The 18,721-nt window shown below is 41.0% G+C and overlaps 1 protein-coding gene across 24 annotated transcripts; it reads left to right on the forward strand.

The window, feature by feature from the left end:
• The first annotated feature begins 843 nt into the window (after positions 1 to 843).
• On the forward strand, positions 844 to 18,182 carry SCML1 (Scm polycomb group protein like 1). 24 transcript variants are annotated; one of them, XM_012106304.4, is made up of 8 exons: positions 844 to 1,081; positions 6,763 to 6,908; positions 7,961 to 8,041; positions 8,504 to 8,581; positions 11,878 to 11,988; positions 12,371 to 12,920; positions 14,570 to 14,721; positions 16,411 to 18,182. In XM_012106304.4, exons 2-8 carry the CDS (start codon positions 6,879 to 6,881, stop codon positions 16,546 to 16,548), a joined length of 1,140 nt encoding a protein of 379 aa, XP_011961694.1. In that variant the 5' UTR covers positions 844 to 1,081; positions 6,763 to 6,878; the 3' UTR covers positions 16,549 to 18,182. The 24 variants fall into 24 exon arrangements, with proteins under 24 accessions (XP_011961694.1, XP_011961698.1, XP_042098202.1 ...); XM_012106308.4 differs by having other exon boundaries at positions 12,875 to 12,920; XM_042242268.1 differs by having other exon boundaries at positions 8,507 to 8,581.
• The last annotated feature ends 539 nt before the right edge of the window (positions 18,183 to 18,721 follow it).

The raw sequence follows: 18,721 nt of genomic DNA on the forward strand, positions 1-18,721 counted from the left end.
TATTTACATGAGTTGCCCAAAGCCATAGAGTGCTTAAATGTTGGGGTTAGGGTACAAACCCAGCAAATCTGGCTCCAGGGTCTGTTTTACCTTGCCTCGTGGAGAGATAACTTTTTGAAATAACTTTCCCCATATGAAGAAGGGGACGACAGAGGATGAGACGGTTGGATGGCATCAACGACGCTATGGACATGAGTTTGAGTAGACTCAGGGAGTTGGTGATGGACAAGGAAGCCTGGTGTGCTGCAGTCCATAGGGTGGCAAAGAGTCGGACACGACTGAGTGACTGAACTGAATTCCCCATTTGTACCAAACCGCAATTCCCAAAGCCTCCGCTCCCTCCCGCTTCAAATTTCAGCACTGACACGTACACCTAGGATTGAGTCAAAGTCAACGCCTGTGGTGTGTCACAGAGGGACTGAGAGGGAGGGGGCAGAGGGGGGAATTATATATTTTTTAAAAAAGCTTCAAAGAACTAGCCAACAGGTGGTGAAGCAGCACACTAAGCTTCAAACCCGCACCGTCGCAGGAAGTAGCCCGTGCAGGCACCTTAGGGCAGCTGCCAAAAGCCCTCTAAGCTTTAGAGGCTTGTGTTTTCAGTCAAGCACGGTTCGGATCCCACCAGCCTCCACAAACAAACCCGAGGTCCAGTGGGGCTGCACTCTGGGAAGCAAAGCCTTGCCATTGGCCATCTCTTTAATAGCGCCCATCCTCTCTGTGACAGCTCAGGGGTCCCCTGGATTGGGTGGTTGACAGCCACCCTGGATTGGGAGGCGTGTCTTGTGGCGGCTGCTGATTGGTCAGCGGTGTGCATGGGGGTGGGGTGTTGGCAACTGGCGTGTCACGTGGACGAGCCCTATTTCCGGTGCGAGGACCGTTTACTCCACCACCGGTAAAATCTAACCGTCTTTTTCAGCGTCTGCTGGGGATACCGGACGCGGCTAACTGTTCTCTCACGGCTAACCGGTTCCCGCCCCTTTCTGAGGCCGATTTCCGGGACTCCGGGACCAGAATAGATTTGTCAAATAGCACTTTTTCCTTCCTTTGAACTGCTTTGTGCGCTAGAAGCAGTTGAAAAGAGGTTTGACTTAATGGCTGGAGGGCTCCGGAGCGAGGTGGCGGGGGAGGAGGATTTACTTAAGGGAAGAGAAAGGATTTGCCTTTTTGGAAAGAGCCACTCTTTTCTGGCTCCGCTGGTGGGGTGGGTTTGGGATGGTTCGGGTGGTTTGGGAAGGTTTGGAGTGTTTTGTCGAGGTGGTTCCCGCTGCCGGTTTTGGGATGCCAGTGTACGAGATTTGGCCTCTTAGTGGGTACCGGGTGCTGACTGAAAACAGTTGATCCTTTTTCATCCTTTCTCTTCTTTGGCGTGGGAGGGGGCCAAGGGGGCCGAACGACCGAGGCAGTCTCACTTTATTCAGATTCTTCAAACTCAAAATCCTATTAATTAGCAAGTTTTGTTGTAAAACTTTTTGAGATGTAAACTTTGATTTGGAGGCATCTGATTGTAACCGCCATTAGTCAAATAAAGTACAGCTAAGCTGTTGGTGTTGTAAATAAGTACACGAGGCGAAACCAGGGGCTTCCCAGCAGCTCAGTTGATAAAGAATCCACCTGCAGTGCTGGAGACCTCGGCTCAGTTCCTGGGTCGGGAAGATCCGCTGGAGAAGGGATACTCCAGTATTCTTGGGCTTCCCTGGTGGCTCAGCTGGTAAAGAATCCACCCGCAATGCGGGAGACCTGGGTTCGAACCCTGGGTTGGGAAGATCCCCTGGCAAAGGGAACGGGCTACCCACTCCAGTATTCTGGCCTGGAGAATTCAATGGACTATGTAGTCAATGGGGTCACAAAGAGTCAGACACGATTGAGCGACTTTCAGGCGAAACAAAGTAAAGATGTGGTTCGAGTACAGTCCTTTGATAACTTCATCTGTTGGGGATCGCTTCCCTCCGTTTACCTGGCTCTCCGTTTACCTGGTACTGCTCTAGCGTTTTAAACTAGTTTAATGTTTATGCATAATGATTTTACAAGCAAAACTTTTATACACAGTATTGTATAAAAAGCAGGTACGGGCTCGATTCCCTGTCAGCCGACTTTATAGCCTCTAATGTTTGATACCGACAGCAGAAGGGCTGCTTTTCAGAGTCTTGACAGGACTTTTAGAAAGTGATCAGTGTATTGACACAGACTTGTTTAAAAAAATTTTGGCGTGGTCTGGCGATTGTAATCTGCCCTGTCTTGCCAAATATTTCTTGCAGTGGTTTTTGGATAAGTTGATGAGTTGATGGCAAGGGAGAGCTAAAGAGCAGACTCCTCAAGTGACTTCTGAGAAAATGTCTTTGCAGTGTCTTTTAATTTTTAAAAACTGTATTTTGGGGGGCTGTGGTGGGTCGTGCTTGCTGCGCCAGCTTTTCTCTAGCTGCAGCCGCTGGGGGCTACTCTCTAGTTGTGGTGCACAGGTTTCTCATTGTGGTGACTTCACTTGTTGTGGAGCTCAGGCTCAAGGTGTGCAGGCTTCAGTAGTTGCTGCAGGTGAGCTCAGTAGTCGTGGCTCCTGTAGTTGCACAGGGGCTTAGTTGCTCCCTGGCATGTGGGATCTTCCCAGTGGGAATCAAACCCCTGTCTCCTGCATTGGCAGGCGGTTTCTTCACTGCTGAGCCACCAGGGAAGCCCCCCTTTGCAATGTTTTTAATGTCTAAACTGTGTTTGAAAACCAGATGGTTTTTCTTAAGATTTTAAGCGTTTAGACCTCCTAGTGTAAAATGTAAGTGAACTTCACTGTAAGTAAGCTTATTTTGCAAGATTTTGAATTTAACAAATTATATTAATTTTGCAGAATCTAGTCATAGTTGGGCTCTAAGAAAATGTTGCAAAACCTTTCCTCACCTTGTGGAAAGAAGAGAAGGGGAATTAAAACTCAAGACTTGGCCTGCTGTGAACCAGACATGATGCTGAGTCCTTAACTCTAATTTGGTCTTTCACAGCTCTATGAAGTAGCTATTATTCCAACTTTACAGGTTAAGGAATTGAGGCACAGAGGGGTTAAATCCCTGCCTAAGCAAAATAGCAAATTTTGCAGTTTGGATTCAGATTCATGTATTTCTTAAAGTCCAGTTCTTGGCACAGTGGCCTGCTATTTAAAATTCATTTAGGGGAAATGGTTGCTATAGCTGCAGTGCATGGTGCAGCATGAGTGATAATTACATGTTGTGATCCTGAGCAAAAAAAAAAAAAATATATGAAGCAAAAAAGAAATCCTTGACAATTGTTTTTTTGGTGGTGTTCCAATTACCAAAAGGATCTCATAGAAGTTACAGTTTTTCAATGTTGAGTTGATTTCTGAAAACCTTGAAACATCTATTGATATAATAAAACTGTGTTTCAAAGGTTACTTGAATGTCGCAAAATTATGCTTTCATCAGATTGTAACTATCAAAGGAAAAGCTGACATAAAATAATGTAGAACATTTTTATATTTGAAATGTATCCTTTTCAAGGTACATTTTTGCTATTGCTCCTAGTGAAGGGAAAATCTCTCTGTAAAAGAAAAAAACACTCAAATTTTTTTAGTTTATACTAAAATATACAGCAATAATTGCTTTTGAATTCTTCTAATATCTATCCTAGGTACTTATTGTAGATGGTATACATTCTTTTAAATTATAGCATCTATGTAGGTTTCCCCAGTGGGTCAGATGGTAAAGAATTCACTTGCAATGCGGGAGACCAGGGTTCCATCCCTGCGTTGGGAAGATCCCCTGGAGGAGGAAATGGCAACCCACTCCAGTATTCTGGCCTGGAGAATCCCATGGACAGAGGAGCCTAAGGGGCTACAGTCCATGGGGTCACAAGGAGTGGGACACAAGTGAGCGACTAAGCATATATGATCCTGAGGATTTGTGGTCCATGTGCTCCGTGACAAGTTGGTTCTTTGAGAGGGTGTCATGACTACTACTACTACTACTACTACTAAAAAGGCGGCTTTGCTGTGCCAGCCATTGTTCTAAGCACTTCACATATATTAATTCACATCATCCTCATAATCCCATGGTCTGTGCTGTTGTCCCCATTTTACAGTTTTTTAAGCACAGAGAAGTCACACAGCTAGTGAGTGGAGGAGCTGGGACCCACACCCTGTATTCTGGCCCAAACTCTAAGGTCTTAATGCTATTTGATGTTGCCTCTCCTGTAACTAGCCAGCATGTGACAACTGCTTTAAAAGTGCTGAAGTTTGAGTGTTCTGGTACTTCTGGAAAAGCAGTTTTACTTCCAGATGGTGTGACATTGCACCCTTGCTTTGTGGAGCTGGAAGTTGAAGGAAGCCTTGACGCTTGGAGTTGGTTCTCCTATGTGGAGTGCAGAGTATTGGGGGCAGAGGGCATGGCAAGTGCAGAGGTTCAGAGAATGCCAGGTCAACTTTGATTTGTCCGTGTCCTACAGAGACAGAGGTGCTGGGTGACTCCATGTACGCTGCCTCTGTGTTTACAGCAGAGTTTTCGCAGCATTGTAATTAAGCCAGTGGGGGACTGTCTGACTGTTAGAGCCTCTAACAGTGGTTGCCAAACTTTGTTTATAAAAGGTCAGATGGCAAGTATCTTAGTTTTAGAGCAAGGAGACAAGTGATAAGAGGTGACGTCTGAGCAGTGTGGAGAGATCTGACTGTAAAGACCTTGTAGGCCATGGTAGGAGTTTGGGATTTTATTTTGTTTTTGGCCAAGAAGGGATTCCAGGTGATTTTAATGAAAAAGTAAAGCACCTAGACTCTGAAGCCAGACTGCACCATGTGCTAACTATGAGACTTGGGTAAATTATTAAAATTTCTTTGCCTCAGTTTTCTCTTAAGGAAAATGGGGATGATAATAGAGCCTGCCTTGTGGGGTTGTCAGGAATACTAAATGAATTAACATAAAGTGCTTAGAACATTGCCTGGCACAGAATAAGCAGTAAAAATCTGTTAGATGGTATTATCTGTACCTTGTGGCATAGTCCAAATGTTCTATAGTGAAACTGGATTTAATGAAAAATTCTATATTTAAATCTATAAAACAAAGTTGTTGAAATACTCCCTAGAGCTGGGGTCCCCAGCCCCTGGGCTACAGACTGGTGCTAGTCTCTGGCCTGTGGCACGGCTGCATGGTGGTGGCGAGCAGCAGGCTAGGGAGCAAAGCTTCATCTGTACTTACAGCTGCTCCCATCACTTACATTCCCCCCTCCCTAGTCCATGGAAGAAGTGTCTCCCGCAAAACCCCTCGCTGCTACCAAAAAGGTTGGGGACTGCTGCCCTAGAGTGGAAACTTTAACGCACTATTCTCATTCTTTGTGCATTCGAGCAGATCCTGCTCTGCAGTGTCTCTTTTAAGAGCAAGACTTGAGGAGTAACTTTTGAATATCTATGACTTGGAACTCGGTAAATAAATCATAGCCTATTTGCAAGATGGGGAACTGAGACGTTGTTGAAGCGACTATGGTGTATCTAAAGGTCCTGATTTAGAAAGGCATCTTTCACTTTTGTCTCTTTTTGAACTCATAACATTGTATTCGTCTCTGCATCTGGGTTTTACTCATCATGGCGGTTGTGAGATTTCTGAGATTTGTCCTTGTGTGTATCAGTAGTTGGTTTATTCTCAGTGCTGTGTAGCCTTCCTTTGTATGAAACCCCAGTTCAAGTAGTCATGACTTGTATTAGTTGTATAATCAGAAGAAAATAGTCTTAGAAAAATAAAATTTGGTTGAAGTTACAGCTCAAATTAAAGGTATCTAATAACCTGAATTTATTTTACATTAGTAGACTGCATTTATCTAACTTGAGGGGGCTTCCCAGGTGGCTCAGTGATAAAGAATCTGCCTGCCAAGTAGAAGACACAGGTTTGATCCCCAGGTCAGGAAGATCCCCTGGAGAAGGAAATGGCAACCCACTCCAGTATTCTTGCCCAGGCGGGCTCCTCTATCCGTGGGATCGCAAAAGAGTAGGATGCGACTTAGCAACTAAACAACAATCTAACGGGGGAGTTACTTTTCCCTTCATTCTGCCTCTCATTACTGCTCAGGATGGATAAAAGGGCATTAGCTCTCTTATGAACACCCCTCCCAGCATTCAAATCTGCTACAAAATATGATATGATAGCATTATACTCAATACCCTTTTCTGATTGCTAAGAGGAATGACTGAACCATAACTGAGCCTACATAATTCTAGAAGAGATGTTGCCCTATTTTTTAACATGCAGTTATTTAGGTTTACCACAAAATTTTAACTATGGAAGCAATCATAATCTTAGCGCTGAAATGACCTTAGATGTAATTTTGCCCAGTTTTCACCTGGCAGGGGAGGATCTGATGTCTTTAGTGGTCTGCCCAGGCCACACCTTGGTGGAGGCCCAAGCTGGACTCCCCTGACTTAAATCTGGAGGCCTGCAGCCTCCCTGAGTAAAAAGCATCTGAACTCCTTGACAAAGACAGTTAGAACTCATGCTCTGCTGTTAATTTGTTTCCAGCACTTACTCTGTAGCCTTTAGGTTGTAAAGCATTCACTTTACAATTTGTAACTGTGTTTGATCTGGATTCTTATTCCTACATGTGAACAATAAAGCCCTTCAATTTTTAAGTTTATCCTAAATCACTAATGAAAGAATTCTCATTTTGTTGCTCTCTAAAATTCAACCAGGACTCCAAATCAACTTGAGTTGGCATTCTGAGAATATACCTATGTTAAATTTACTAAGGCAGTAAGTGTGTGAAGTAACATTTTTATGCATTGCTTTTCAGGAGTAAGCTTTACCAGTCCTAGACGTTCAAGCATTTTCACAAATAAATCCTCCAGCAAGTTTCAAAATAATTAGGCCCAAGTCAGGAAGTGGAGTTCCTCTGTTGCACAAAAAAAGATGTCAAGCGGATCTAGTGAAGTTGATGTGGTTTGTATTTCAAGTTGAAAATCTGCTTTTGTTCATTTTATTGTGTTCTGTTTCTTTTCCAAGTTGAGTTTAATTTCATACAGTAAAATGCAGAGATTGTAAATGTACAGTTCACAAGTTCCAGACAGTGATGTTTAAAGTATTTAAATGATGAGCATATGTGTACAAGTTTTAAAATTTTAACTATTTACCAAGATTCATTTTTTCTGACTCTTTTCACATAATTATATGAAAGCATTTTGAAAAGTATAAGGCCCTGTATACAATGGTAACATGGGGTCTGTCTATCTCTCTCTCTATATATATATTTTAAGTACTAATCTATAACCCAGTCCCACATTATCTTGTTTATGGCTTTTGAAACAGACACATGTACTTTTAAATGGTTAAAATTATTCCTGTAGCTCATAATCTATTCTTAGAATACACTCTTAGAATATCATGGTTGTTTACTATCTATTTACTTATTTATTCCCTATCTCCTTCTCCCCAAAATGTTTTAGGTGATTTAGAGATTAACTTCTCAAGAAAAATAGGTGTGGGGAATTCCCTGGCAGTCCAGTGGTTAGGACTCTTGAGATCTCACTCACAGCTGAGAGTCCACATTCAATCTCTGGTCTGGGAACCAAGATCCCACAAGCCTTGCAGTGAAGGGGAAGAAAATAATAAAAAATATATGCTTAAGTATTTCCTATTTTGTCCACAGAGTGGCACTGTCGGATTATTTTAAAAAAATCAAAAGCCATGTAGAAGATCCTTTGTGGTTGCTTTTAGAAAACGTGCTTATTTTATAGCAGTTCTGGTGCCAAATTACTAGAAGATTAGACTTTCTACCTTAAGGTACACAGGAGGAAAATGATGTCTTATGTATGGTTGTGATAATGAGAAGTTTTGAAAGTGCATCCTTTCCTGTAGTCATAGTATTGAAAATAGACAAAGGTCCTTTGATATCACCAGTTGCCTTTTGGAGCTTCTTGAAAGTGAAGTAAGTCCTCAATTTTTCTCTAAGTTCTATCATCATTCCTTTTAATTTGTTAATAAATCTTCCTTAGATAAGAACACGAATCCCTGCTTATGATGATGATAACACTGTTCTTTATGCATATGAACCAAATACTGCATATTTCAGTAATGTAAGTAATGTTAATTGCCATTTGCCAAATACATTAGCATTTAACCACTTTAAAGAAAAAGATTTCAATTGTTCATAAACTACAGATTTCCTCTAAACTCGCACTCAAAAAATACTAGTCTCTCTTAAATTTGTCCACTTCCTTTCATTAAACAGTGAGCAAAATAACCATTTCACTTTTCTCCCTTGCAGAGTAGGAAAGTCAGAGCAGTTTTTACTTATTTGTCAGTGTAAAACTCTAAACTTAAGTCCCTCTGATATTATGAATTCTTTCCTTACTCCCTCTCTTAATCAGCAGTGAGTATATTTTCATTCTCATATTAACATTTTTTTGTCTCTGGTTTAGATTAAGACCTCTGAAACTCTTTGAAAAGTTGGTTTAAAATAATAAGTTGATATTATTCTTTCATTGTTCAGTCTGAATTTCACAGAATTATTAACTGTTCAATTTTTAAACTATTAGCAGGAAACTGCTGTATCTGACACATCTTACAACGAAGAACAAGAAAAGATAATTCAGGATATCCTTGTTTATTGCCAGGTAAAAAAAGTTCTGTCTGTCTCAAATGCAGTTTTCTAAAACACTAAGCTAAAATTCTCTTTATCTCATATAAAGTATATAATTGAAATTTTGCTGTATTGAATTATTTATGATTATCACTCTCATTATGATCTTTTAACAATTTTCTTTGGTGAAAGTTTCAAAATAGCAGTGTGTAGGTTTTATAGCCTTTTGTAAAAGCCCTTAACTGATCAAATGTAGTTACAGCTCTTTCATCTAAACTGTTTGATACTGAATTAATTTCCCCTACAAATTCTTTAAAGGAAGTTGGCTGATATAGATAAACTTTAGTATGTACCTAAATGTATGTCAGGGCTTCCCTGGTGGCCCAAATGGTAAAGCATCTGCCTGCAATGCCAGAGACCTGGGTTCTATCACTGGCTCGGGAAGATCCCTCGGAGAAGGAAATGGCAACCCACTCCATGGACAGAGGAGCCTGGTAGGTCATGGTCCATGGGGTCGCAAAGTCAGACATGACTTCACTTTCCATAAATGTATGTCAGGATATTTCAATTGAAATGAAATGACAGCCCACTGTTTATTAATGAGTTCATCTTACATAGTTTTGAGGGGATTTTTTTTAATTGACATGTTGGTGGAGACTGATAGAGGTAGCTAACTATCAAGGCTTTTGTGAGCTGCATACCCTAGCAATAATGAACATTTATAACAAATAAATGTTTCTTAACATATAACACTACTTTGATACAATGAACTAACGTATTTTGAAAAGTAAGAAGTATTTATGAGAGTCTTTATCATTATCACTATTGAGAACAGAAGTGGAACACTTAAAGGGGACTGTGGTGTCTTCTGGGGAAGGATGTACAGAGAGCGGGAACGTAGGGGCCAAGTAGGGAGTTCTGATTTTGAGCAGTGCTAGCCCAGCCTGCTTTACGTCAGCATCCATGAGGTTGAATGAGGTTGATACGGCTCTGCCAGGACCTTCTGAACGATTGTGCAAGATGTGGTGGGATGGAGCATCTCCCATAAGACACGCCCAGCTTTCAGAGTCACAGCCCTGCAGTGGGCCCTGGGGGATCCTCTCCATTTCTCCTCCTGTGCCTGCTCCCTCCTGTCTTCAGCGCCTTCCCTTCCCAGTCTAGGCCACATGGGGCAGCACTTCCACCTGTTCTTTTTTATCCTTCCCAGCGTCCCCTTTAGTAAAATCCCAGCCCTGCCCAGCCAGGCTGGGAAACAGAGGGGAGGACCTCTGCTGGGGACTAGTGACCCTCATACAACCCCAATCCTTCTTGCTTACTTCATGGGGAAAATGGGGAAGCGTGGAGCAGAAATCCCCTCCAAGTCCCGATTCTTCTCACAGCCCACAAACCTGCCTAGTTCCATCTCTGCCAACCTCCTTCCTGACCATGGGAGTGGGAAACGGGTTCCCCCATAAGGCTAACACTAACACTTCCTCTGGTTTCTGCATCTGATCCTCTTTCCCTGTGTTCAGACACCTCCTTTCATCCATCACCCCCCTCTCTCCTGGACCTTCAGCCTCTGTCTCTCTCAACATACTCATTCTCCCACTGTTATTTATTAAAATCACTTTGTTTGACCTCCTAACCCTCTCTCCTTCCCTTCATAACCCAGCACTTTGAATGTCATTTATGTTCACTCTGGAAACATTTGACTTCCTGTTTGGGTATTTGGGGGGTTTGATTTTTATTGAAGTAGAGCTGATTTATAATATTGTGTTAGTTCCAGGTGTAGAGCATAAATTTGGGGTGTAATTCCCTGTGCTCTACAGTAAAACCTTGTTTCCTACCTATTTTATGTATAGTAGTTAATATCAGTTAATGTCATACTCCTGATTTGTTGGGTAGTTTTCAATATACTCTTCCTTCTGCCCTGTATGCTCTTGCATGCATTTCTACCTGGTGGACACCTTCTCACCTTTTCACTGTTAACACAGATAACGCCCACAACTGCCCACCTAGATTAGGTCTTGCCCTTCTGTGCACACTTAGCTTCTTATTCTTATCTGTATTATGGCCATAATGTTAATAATGCTTGAACACTACTGGACTAGCCATTGTGCAGTATTATTATTATGTTAGTAGTAATACTGTAGCACATTGCTTTGTCCTTGTGAGAACTAAGAGATATTTTCATCCTGATTCTATTAATAAGGAAATTGAATAGCAGAGAAGTAACTTGAACCCCACTGTGTTCCCCTCAAGCCTGTGCTAAGAGCCAGCAGGTCTCACACTTGATCATGTCAGAATCACCTAGAGGGCTTGTGGAAACACAGGTCGCTGCTCTCGCGCTCAGACCTCCCAATTCAGTAGATCTGGGGTGGGAGATGTAGCAATTCCAACAAGCTACTAGATGGTGCTCTTGCCTCTGGCACTTAAATCAATTGCTCCCGGCTGCTAATCACTCTATTTACCTAGTCTCTTTACTTGTCTTTCTCCAGCTAAAATGGGAGTTCCTTAGGGCAGGAGCTGGTTCTGTTCTTTTTTATTTTTTCTAATGTCCACATTCCCAGCATCTAGCAAAGCAGTTCTGGCAGGTGGTAAGCTCTCAATAAATGTTTAGTTGAATGAATGATGTAATGGTTCTGGCCTTTTAAGTGTATTTTTGCCCAAATGAAATTTCTATGTATTTCAAGAATTCTCAGGTTTTATCAGTTACATACCCGATTGGCATATGTACTTAAACATTTTATAAAGTTAATTGTTAATTGCATGACTTTAATCTGGGGACTTCCCTGGGGGTTCAGTGGTTGACTACACTTCCAGTGCAGGGTTCAATCCCTGGTCAGGGAGCTAGGATCTCACATGCCACATGGCCAAAAATAAATAAATAAAATATGCTGATGCCAAAGGTCACATCTGTTGTATTTGGTTCACTGTTCCTTCCAGAGTGGACCCTTCACTGCCTATTAGTTTATCCCATCATTATGGAAAGAGGCTCTTTTGCCTTTTAGCAGATTTTAAAATTTCTTTCCTAAACTATCACCTTCCTTGATGTAAAATGACTCCAGCATAAATGTGATAGCTTATAGGAATTGTGGTACATTTACTTTCCAGTATTCAAGCTACTTCAAATGCCTGTATGATATGGAGTAGTTGAGTAGGAGGTTGAGGTGCTTTAATCTCAGCCAGCTCGGCCCTGGATCACCAATAACCAGGCATTAAGTGGGAAACAAGAAATTTCTGATGGCTTGAGAATTTTCTTTGCTCTGGCAGTCAAAGGTTGGCTTAATGGTATTTTTTATGTTACTTTTCTTTTGAAGTAGAAATTAATAACAGTTTGTACTATAATAGGCCATCTATGATGCTATTCAAGACCTGGATAAGAAATTTGATATTATTCATGGAAAAGTTTCAAAAATTTACCGTTCCCGTTCACGTGTGAAGTCAGTGTGGCAAAGTCATGTAAGTGTTACAAAAATATTTTCACAGCTATAATAAATAAACCTCTGGGTTCTAAAGATGCCAATTAGAAGTGAGAGAGAACTAATAACTCTTAAAGAGGAGTAAGGCTGATCTGTACTTACTATAGCAGCAGATGGGAGACTAAACCTCTGCTGGAAAAATGCTGATGTTTAGGGTTGAGATATGTATGACAATGGGTATTTTTATATTTGAAACCATAATATATAAAATGCGATTCAAATGTAGGGGTGAAGAGGAATAGAGCGCTTATCTTTAATAATATAAAGCAATCTTCCATAGAAAGTAACCATCAGTGTATTTACTATATATGTCCTTTTTCTTTTACTCGCGGTTAATTTGTGCTGGGTTTGTGTCATTTCAGAAACTACATGGAAATAGATATAAAAGTCATAATTACCTGCATTCTAGAAAGAGCAAAAGCCAGAAAAGGAAGAGAAGGGACTGTCCCTCTTCATTATCTTTAACTGAAAGTTATAGCCCCACTATACCAACAAGCAGGCGGGATGATGATTCCCAGAGCAACACTTTGGGAACATCTATTGAGTCCCAGAAGTCCCCAGAGCGGGAGCAGGAGTCATCCTTCCAGGATCAGGAGTCATCCTTCCAGGATCAGGAGCCAGATCGCAACCAGAGCCCAGGAATCCCCTCCATCTTCACACAACCCTATGAGCCATACGAATACGAGCAGAAGGAACCCATGCAGGGCCCTTCTTACTGCAGCAGCCCACAGGCCCACAGCACCAACAGCTCCTTCCCAGTGAACCAGGCCACTGTAACTCCACCTGCAGCCATACTGCCCCAGATGGGACCTGAACCAATACCTACCCCTGACGTTGTGACCTATCCACCTTTATTTGATCCCCAGCCCTCCAGGCATAATACCTCGCCTCCCTACACTCCGAGCGCTTATGGTGAGTATGAACTGACACCTGTTCCAGGTAGCATTATTTACCCTATACTCCTTAGCACTTGGATGCAAGCTTGTGGAAGCTATTTTTTTCTCATCTTGAGTACTAGTTTGGGGTGATACTCTTAACGATGACTAACACTTGAGTGTCTCTAATGTGCCCGCACTATGCCAGTCAACTGACACTCCCTCTACATTAATACTCATAATGATCGCACTGTGAGTTTTTTCATCTTATTTTTCTTGACCCTTTCCCTGTGTAAACAATCACGTGTTCCTAAAATGGCTAGACCCCAGATGACAGAAAAGGAAAGGTACACTTTAGGTTCATTCACACAGAGGTCAAATTTGTGTTGACATCTTTGGTTAGAGAAACAAATCTTCCTGATGAATTACACAACCCACCTCCATTACAACACACTAACTTTAAGGAGTGGAGCACTCTGGCTGAATAACTGAGTACTTGTCTGAACACAAAGAAATTTGAGTACAACTTAGTTTACGGCCTGGGCTTCCCTGGTGGCACAGGCAGTAAAGAGTCTGCTTTCAATGCAGGAGACCTGGGTTGCATCCCTGGGTTGGGAAGATCCGCTGGAGACGGGAATGGCAATCCATTCCAGTAATCTTGCCTGGAGAATCCCATGGACAGAGGAGCCTGGTGGGCCACAGTCTGTGGGGTCACAAAGAGTTGGACATGACTAAGCAACTAGCACTTTCTCATTTTTATTTTATAGCACAGCTAAAACTTCTTGAGGTATGAGCACTTACATTGTTTCATGTCTCAGTTATTTATTTTTTAAATATAAACCTCCAACCAAAATATCTATTACTATGCAATGAAACTTGAAAGAGATATTCAGTGTAATGTTAAAGTCACTTTTGACCTAGCTAAGCACAAAATAATGTTTTCTGCAAAATTCAGATAAGCATTTAAGCCTTGAGAGACAGGAATTTTAAAGCCATGGTAGAGGTTTGGTAAGAGAACTCATGTGCTTCTCAAAGATAATGGAAGTTATTGAAATTTGTTAATTAAAATTAATAAATTTAAGCAACTTTAGAACTATAAATTCTGGAAATTTCCACTGAAATTAGCTAGTAAAATAAACCTCATCTGGAGAGACCAAGAGGACAGAAATTGAGAGAAATTCATTGAAATTCTTAAAGGAAGAGAGCAGTAGCCTGGTTTAGATTAACCTAATTCAACATAAGTTACAGGTCTTTTTGCTCTATTTGCCTGTGGCCAAAGAGCCCTTGGGTTGCTCAGTCTGTTTTATGATCTTTGAAACTCTAAGTTACCTTCTGAACTTGCTTTTGTTGTTTGGAGGAGGTCACATGGGACAGCAACCCACTCTAGTACTCTTGCCTGGAGAATCCCATGGATGGAGGAGCGTGGTAGGCTATAGTCCATGAGGTCGCAAAGAGTTGGACACGACTGAGTGACTTCACTTACTCACTCACATGGGACATTCTTGGGTAGCTAGCTTCAGGTCATCTTTAGGCTTTCATTACATTTTACCTTGAAGTTCTGGATCCATGCTGGGGTACTTCACAGAATGTTCCAGGAATGATACAATTACTCCCTACTTAACATCTCTTCTTTCAGGATAATATCAGGTCAAGTATGATTTGTCTTTTTCCCCTCCCTCTTTGAAGCTCCAACTTCACCAGTTAGAAATAACCCGGATTTCTTCAAAGAAAGCTTCCCTGAGGACCCCTCAACCTGGTCCGTGGATGAAGTGATCATGTTTCTGCAAGATGTAGATCCTCAGACACTTGATCCCCTGGTTGACCTCTTCAGGGACCATGTAATGTATCTTTTGATCTGGTTTTTCTGCCTTAACAACTTTGAATTCTCTCTTTGCAGACCCTTCAGTTGGTTACTGTTTACTATGGATGGTGGGGGAACCCTATCAACTGATTTTTCCACATTTGAGAGAGTTCACTTTGTGCAAAGTCAGATCCTTAAAGGGTAGAGGCTGGATCTGTGCTTTAAATGGGCACCCAAGTCCCTAACATACTACAAGTCTTCCAAGTTCTCAAGAGAAGATGATTCAGCATGGCCACTCTCAGGTGTCTTCTCCTTTGTAAGACCAGCTACAAAGATCCTCCTCCCCACCTGCTCCCTGCCTGGCCCCGGGATTGTGAGTAGGAGGGAGTGACCACTGTTGTAATACAGTGTCCTACTTGTTATGATTCCCGATGAACCCAGAAACTGATTCCATTTGACTCTGTCCTGTTGACCTTATATGATTACTGACGATTTAGGATGCTGATACTCTCATGCCGTTTACAAAGTAACATCATGGGCTAAATTTTTTAAGTTCTAATTTCTTTAATTTCTACTTTTACTTACTAGAAAGTATATGGAATACCTGACAAAAGCAGTACTGTGAAGGACTTCAGGTCCCTTCAGCCAGTGATAAATGATTCAGCACAGTTTTATTTTTAAACTGCTGCTGCTAAGTTGCATCAGTTGCGTCTGACTCTGTGTGACCCCATAGACGGCAGCCCACCAGGCTCCGCCGTCCCTAGGGTTCTCCAGGCAAGAACACTGGAATGGGTTGCCATTGCCTTCTCCAATGCATGAAAGTGAAAAGGGAAAGTGAAGTCGCTCAGTCATGTCCGACTCCTAGCGACCCCATGGACTGCAGCCCACCAGGCTCCTCCATCCATGGGATTTTCCAGGCAAGAGTACTGGAGTGGGGTGCCATTGCCTTCTCCAGTGCAGGAAAGTGAAAGTGAAGTTGCTCAGTCATGTCCGACTCTTCATGACCCCATGGACTGTAGCCCACCAGGCTCCTCCATCCATAGGATTTCCCCACTGGAGTGGGGTGCCATTGCCTTCTCATAAAAACCAAATAATATGCTTCAGCAGCATCACTTGGCCAATTAATTCTTTTTTACTAGGAGGATGGCTTGTGACTGTCAAGTAATATTTTTGTAGTGTTTCCTAATGAATAAAATTAGTGCCCACATATATGATGTACCATTTTCAATATGGTAAGAAAATCAGTCATTAGTTTTCAGCATCTAATTAGCTTCAGACAACTGATTACCTCAGTGTTAAGGCAGCACTGTATAGCACTCTAATAACTGAGATACTCATGCTCCAGCCCTTCTAAGAAAGTCAATGACCGTCTGAAATTCATTTTTATGATTCATTAAGTTTTTATTCTTTTTGTCATAGTTATGCAGTATTTTGTTTAACACAAGGTATTTAAAATTAGGTAGCTTGATGCTTAGGACATTTTTAAGATATTCAGTTAAATTTCCTTTTTCTTAAAATTTGAAGCAAATCTACAAGTGATTAAGTGATGCTTCACTGTACAAATTAGATTTTTGATAGTTTCCATCAATCAGTTGCAGATTCAGAGACTATATAGCTGGAATGAGCTGCTCTCTAATTGTGTTACATGTTCTTATATAGAAAGGAGAAACTATTCTGATTCAATATGAATGCTTTATTAATTATTTCAATTTCCTTTGCTCTGTAGGGCATTGATGGGAAAGCTCTGCTACTGCTCAGGAGTGACATGATGATAAAGTTCATGGGGCTTAAGGTGGGGACAGCCTTGAAGTTGTGCCACTACATCGACAGGCTTAAAGGAAGAAGATATATCTCCAATTTATAAACCACGTGTAGGTTAGACTGGACTTAATTCTGGGGAGACCAATACCATCTCTGCTCTGCCCTTAGAAGTTTTTGTTGTGTAGAAGGTTCCTTTAAGATATGGTGTATCCAAAATAGCAGAACCCGGGATGGTCCAGTCTACTTCTTTAGAAGCCATTTAATGTGTTAGTGCTAGCATAGTCAAACGGTTGTTTGTTCTTTTCATTATTTTCATTGTATAGTTTACAGATATACTTCATGCAGGAAACAGAAACACCGTTTGATTTTGGTTAATGTTTATATGTAAAACCAAAGCAGCCAAATCCCAAAGGGCAAAATAGCAGGCAGTGACAAGCTTTCTAAAGAAATCCATGTGACGTTTTCCTTAGAAGAAAATTTAAAGTTGCAACTATAGGTATCCTGTTTTTCTCAAATATTTTATGTCTATTACTGCAATGTTCTGTTTATGTTCTACCAGTTTCCCAAAAGGGAATAGCCACATAAATTATTTTCCTGTTATTTTTTCACTGTATGTTTTATCTGTCCCTATTTGAAGGAAAAAAGCAGCCTTTTAAGATTTCATGAGGCATTGTTGCTGCTGCTGCTGCTGCTGCTGCTGCTGCTGCTGCTGCTAAGTCGTTTCAGTCATGTCCGACTCTGTGCATTCTTACCAGTTTTTTAAAAAAAATTATCACATAGATAATCATTTCATTCAAGAGATATTACACTACAAGGGTGGTTTGGATTGAGTCTGACTATATTCTTTTCAACTAAATACATGTTATTTTACAACTTCCATATTTTGTCTAAACTTGGACATTTAACTAGGCATTCATTGCTCCCATTTCTCCATGAAGATGCCTGTGTCTGAGTTTTTTAAAGATGTGTTTTATTGTCTCTTCATTCCTCATATGGATACTGTTTTCTGTTTATATTTTATTCTGTATCTGAAGTATACACACAATTAAATTCTTAATTTAAAAAGGCACTTTATACTCCCACTGAGCTAAAGACCATCTCTATATATAGTGAGTTTTTTAATTCCTTAAAACACAAATTGTTTGTGTTTAAAACATAGAAATTGTTTGGTCTCACTGGTACCTCTCAGCTCACACTTCAGGGTTTCCTTACAGGGAAGTTCTATCTTGTGCAATGTTTCTAGTTAATTTCCTTTCTAAGCCATTTATCTTACTACACTTTGGACAAGTACATTAATTCTGATTTGAACTTTACTTTAAAAATTAGAACCTTCAGGTGAAACGTTCATTGTTATTTTATTTATTACATCATTATGTTGTATAATATTCAGTGTAATGTTAATAAGCTATGAGAAATGGTGCTGATTTTACTCGCCATTTGTTATAAATGCCAATAAGATGTTCACCAGGGGTAAGAATATACATTATCTTTTTAGAAAACGAAGTGTATCTTATAAGCAAATGTAACTATTTACTGGGCATATATGGTTTAAAGGACATTTTCATCTATGTTAGTCCTTTTGTGTTAGAAGATTCAGATTTCAACTTGGTCTTCTTTCAAACTGTTTATGTGAAGATGCTGTGCCCACTTGAACAGTCCTCAGGTGTTTGTATAAGCACTGTGTTTTACAGTTTTTAGATTTTAAATATAATAAAGTTTAATAATTACAGCTGTTAATGTCAAAGCCTCAGATTTGATTTTACTTGCTTAAAGACTTAAAGCCACCAGGGATGCATGTCATGAATCATTATACTTTGTGACAGCCTCACTAGAGAATTCTCTTTCCATTCTGAATATCAAGGCAAAAGTATGGCTAACACAGTAACTTTCGTAAATACAGACTTCAAGTACCCTCATCTTCATGAAACGTATTTGTTCATGGAATGGCCACCTGACCAGCTGACCACATAGGCTCCTCCAAAGTGGCTGTGGTGGAAATCCTCAGGATTCATCTCAGACCAAATTCCCAAAAGGCCTCTCAAGGCCAGGAAAGACATACCAAAGGCTTGCCATCAGGCTGTGCTTCAGTGGGTTTCACGCTTCTACAGAATCCCTAAAACGTGATTCCTGCACATGCCAGCAGGAATCCCATTCACCTGCTAAGGCTGCTCAGCACCCACGAGTTTCCAGTGTCTGGAGGGACCAGGCAGAGAGACAGAAAATGTTTCAATTCTACCCACAGGTATAGTTTACTAAAGTGCTTTAAGTCACAAATA

This window comes from Ovis aries, chromosome X, assembly GCF_016772045.2.
Source record: "Ovis aries strain OAR_USU_Benz2616 breed Rambouillet chromosome X, ARS-UI_Ramb_v3.0, whole genome shotgun sequence".
NCBI lineage: Eukaryota > Metazoa > Chordata > Mammalia > Artiodactyla > Bovidae > Ovis > Ovis aries.

Coding starts and splice junctions, on each gene's coding strand:
- SCML1 (XM_060407385.1), top strand. CDS start 6,879: ATGTCAAGCGGATCTAGTGAAGTTGATGTG. Junction 6,909..7,960: donor GATCTAGTGAAGTTGATGTG/GTTTGTATTTCA, acceptor AATCTTCCTTAG/ATAAGAACACGAATCCCTGC. Junction 11,989..12,370: donor AGTCAGTGTGGCAAAGTCAT/GTAAGTGTTACA, acceptor GTGTCATTTCAG/AAACTACATGGAAATAGATA.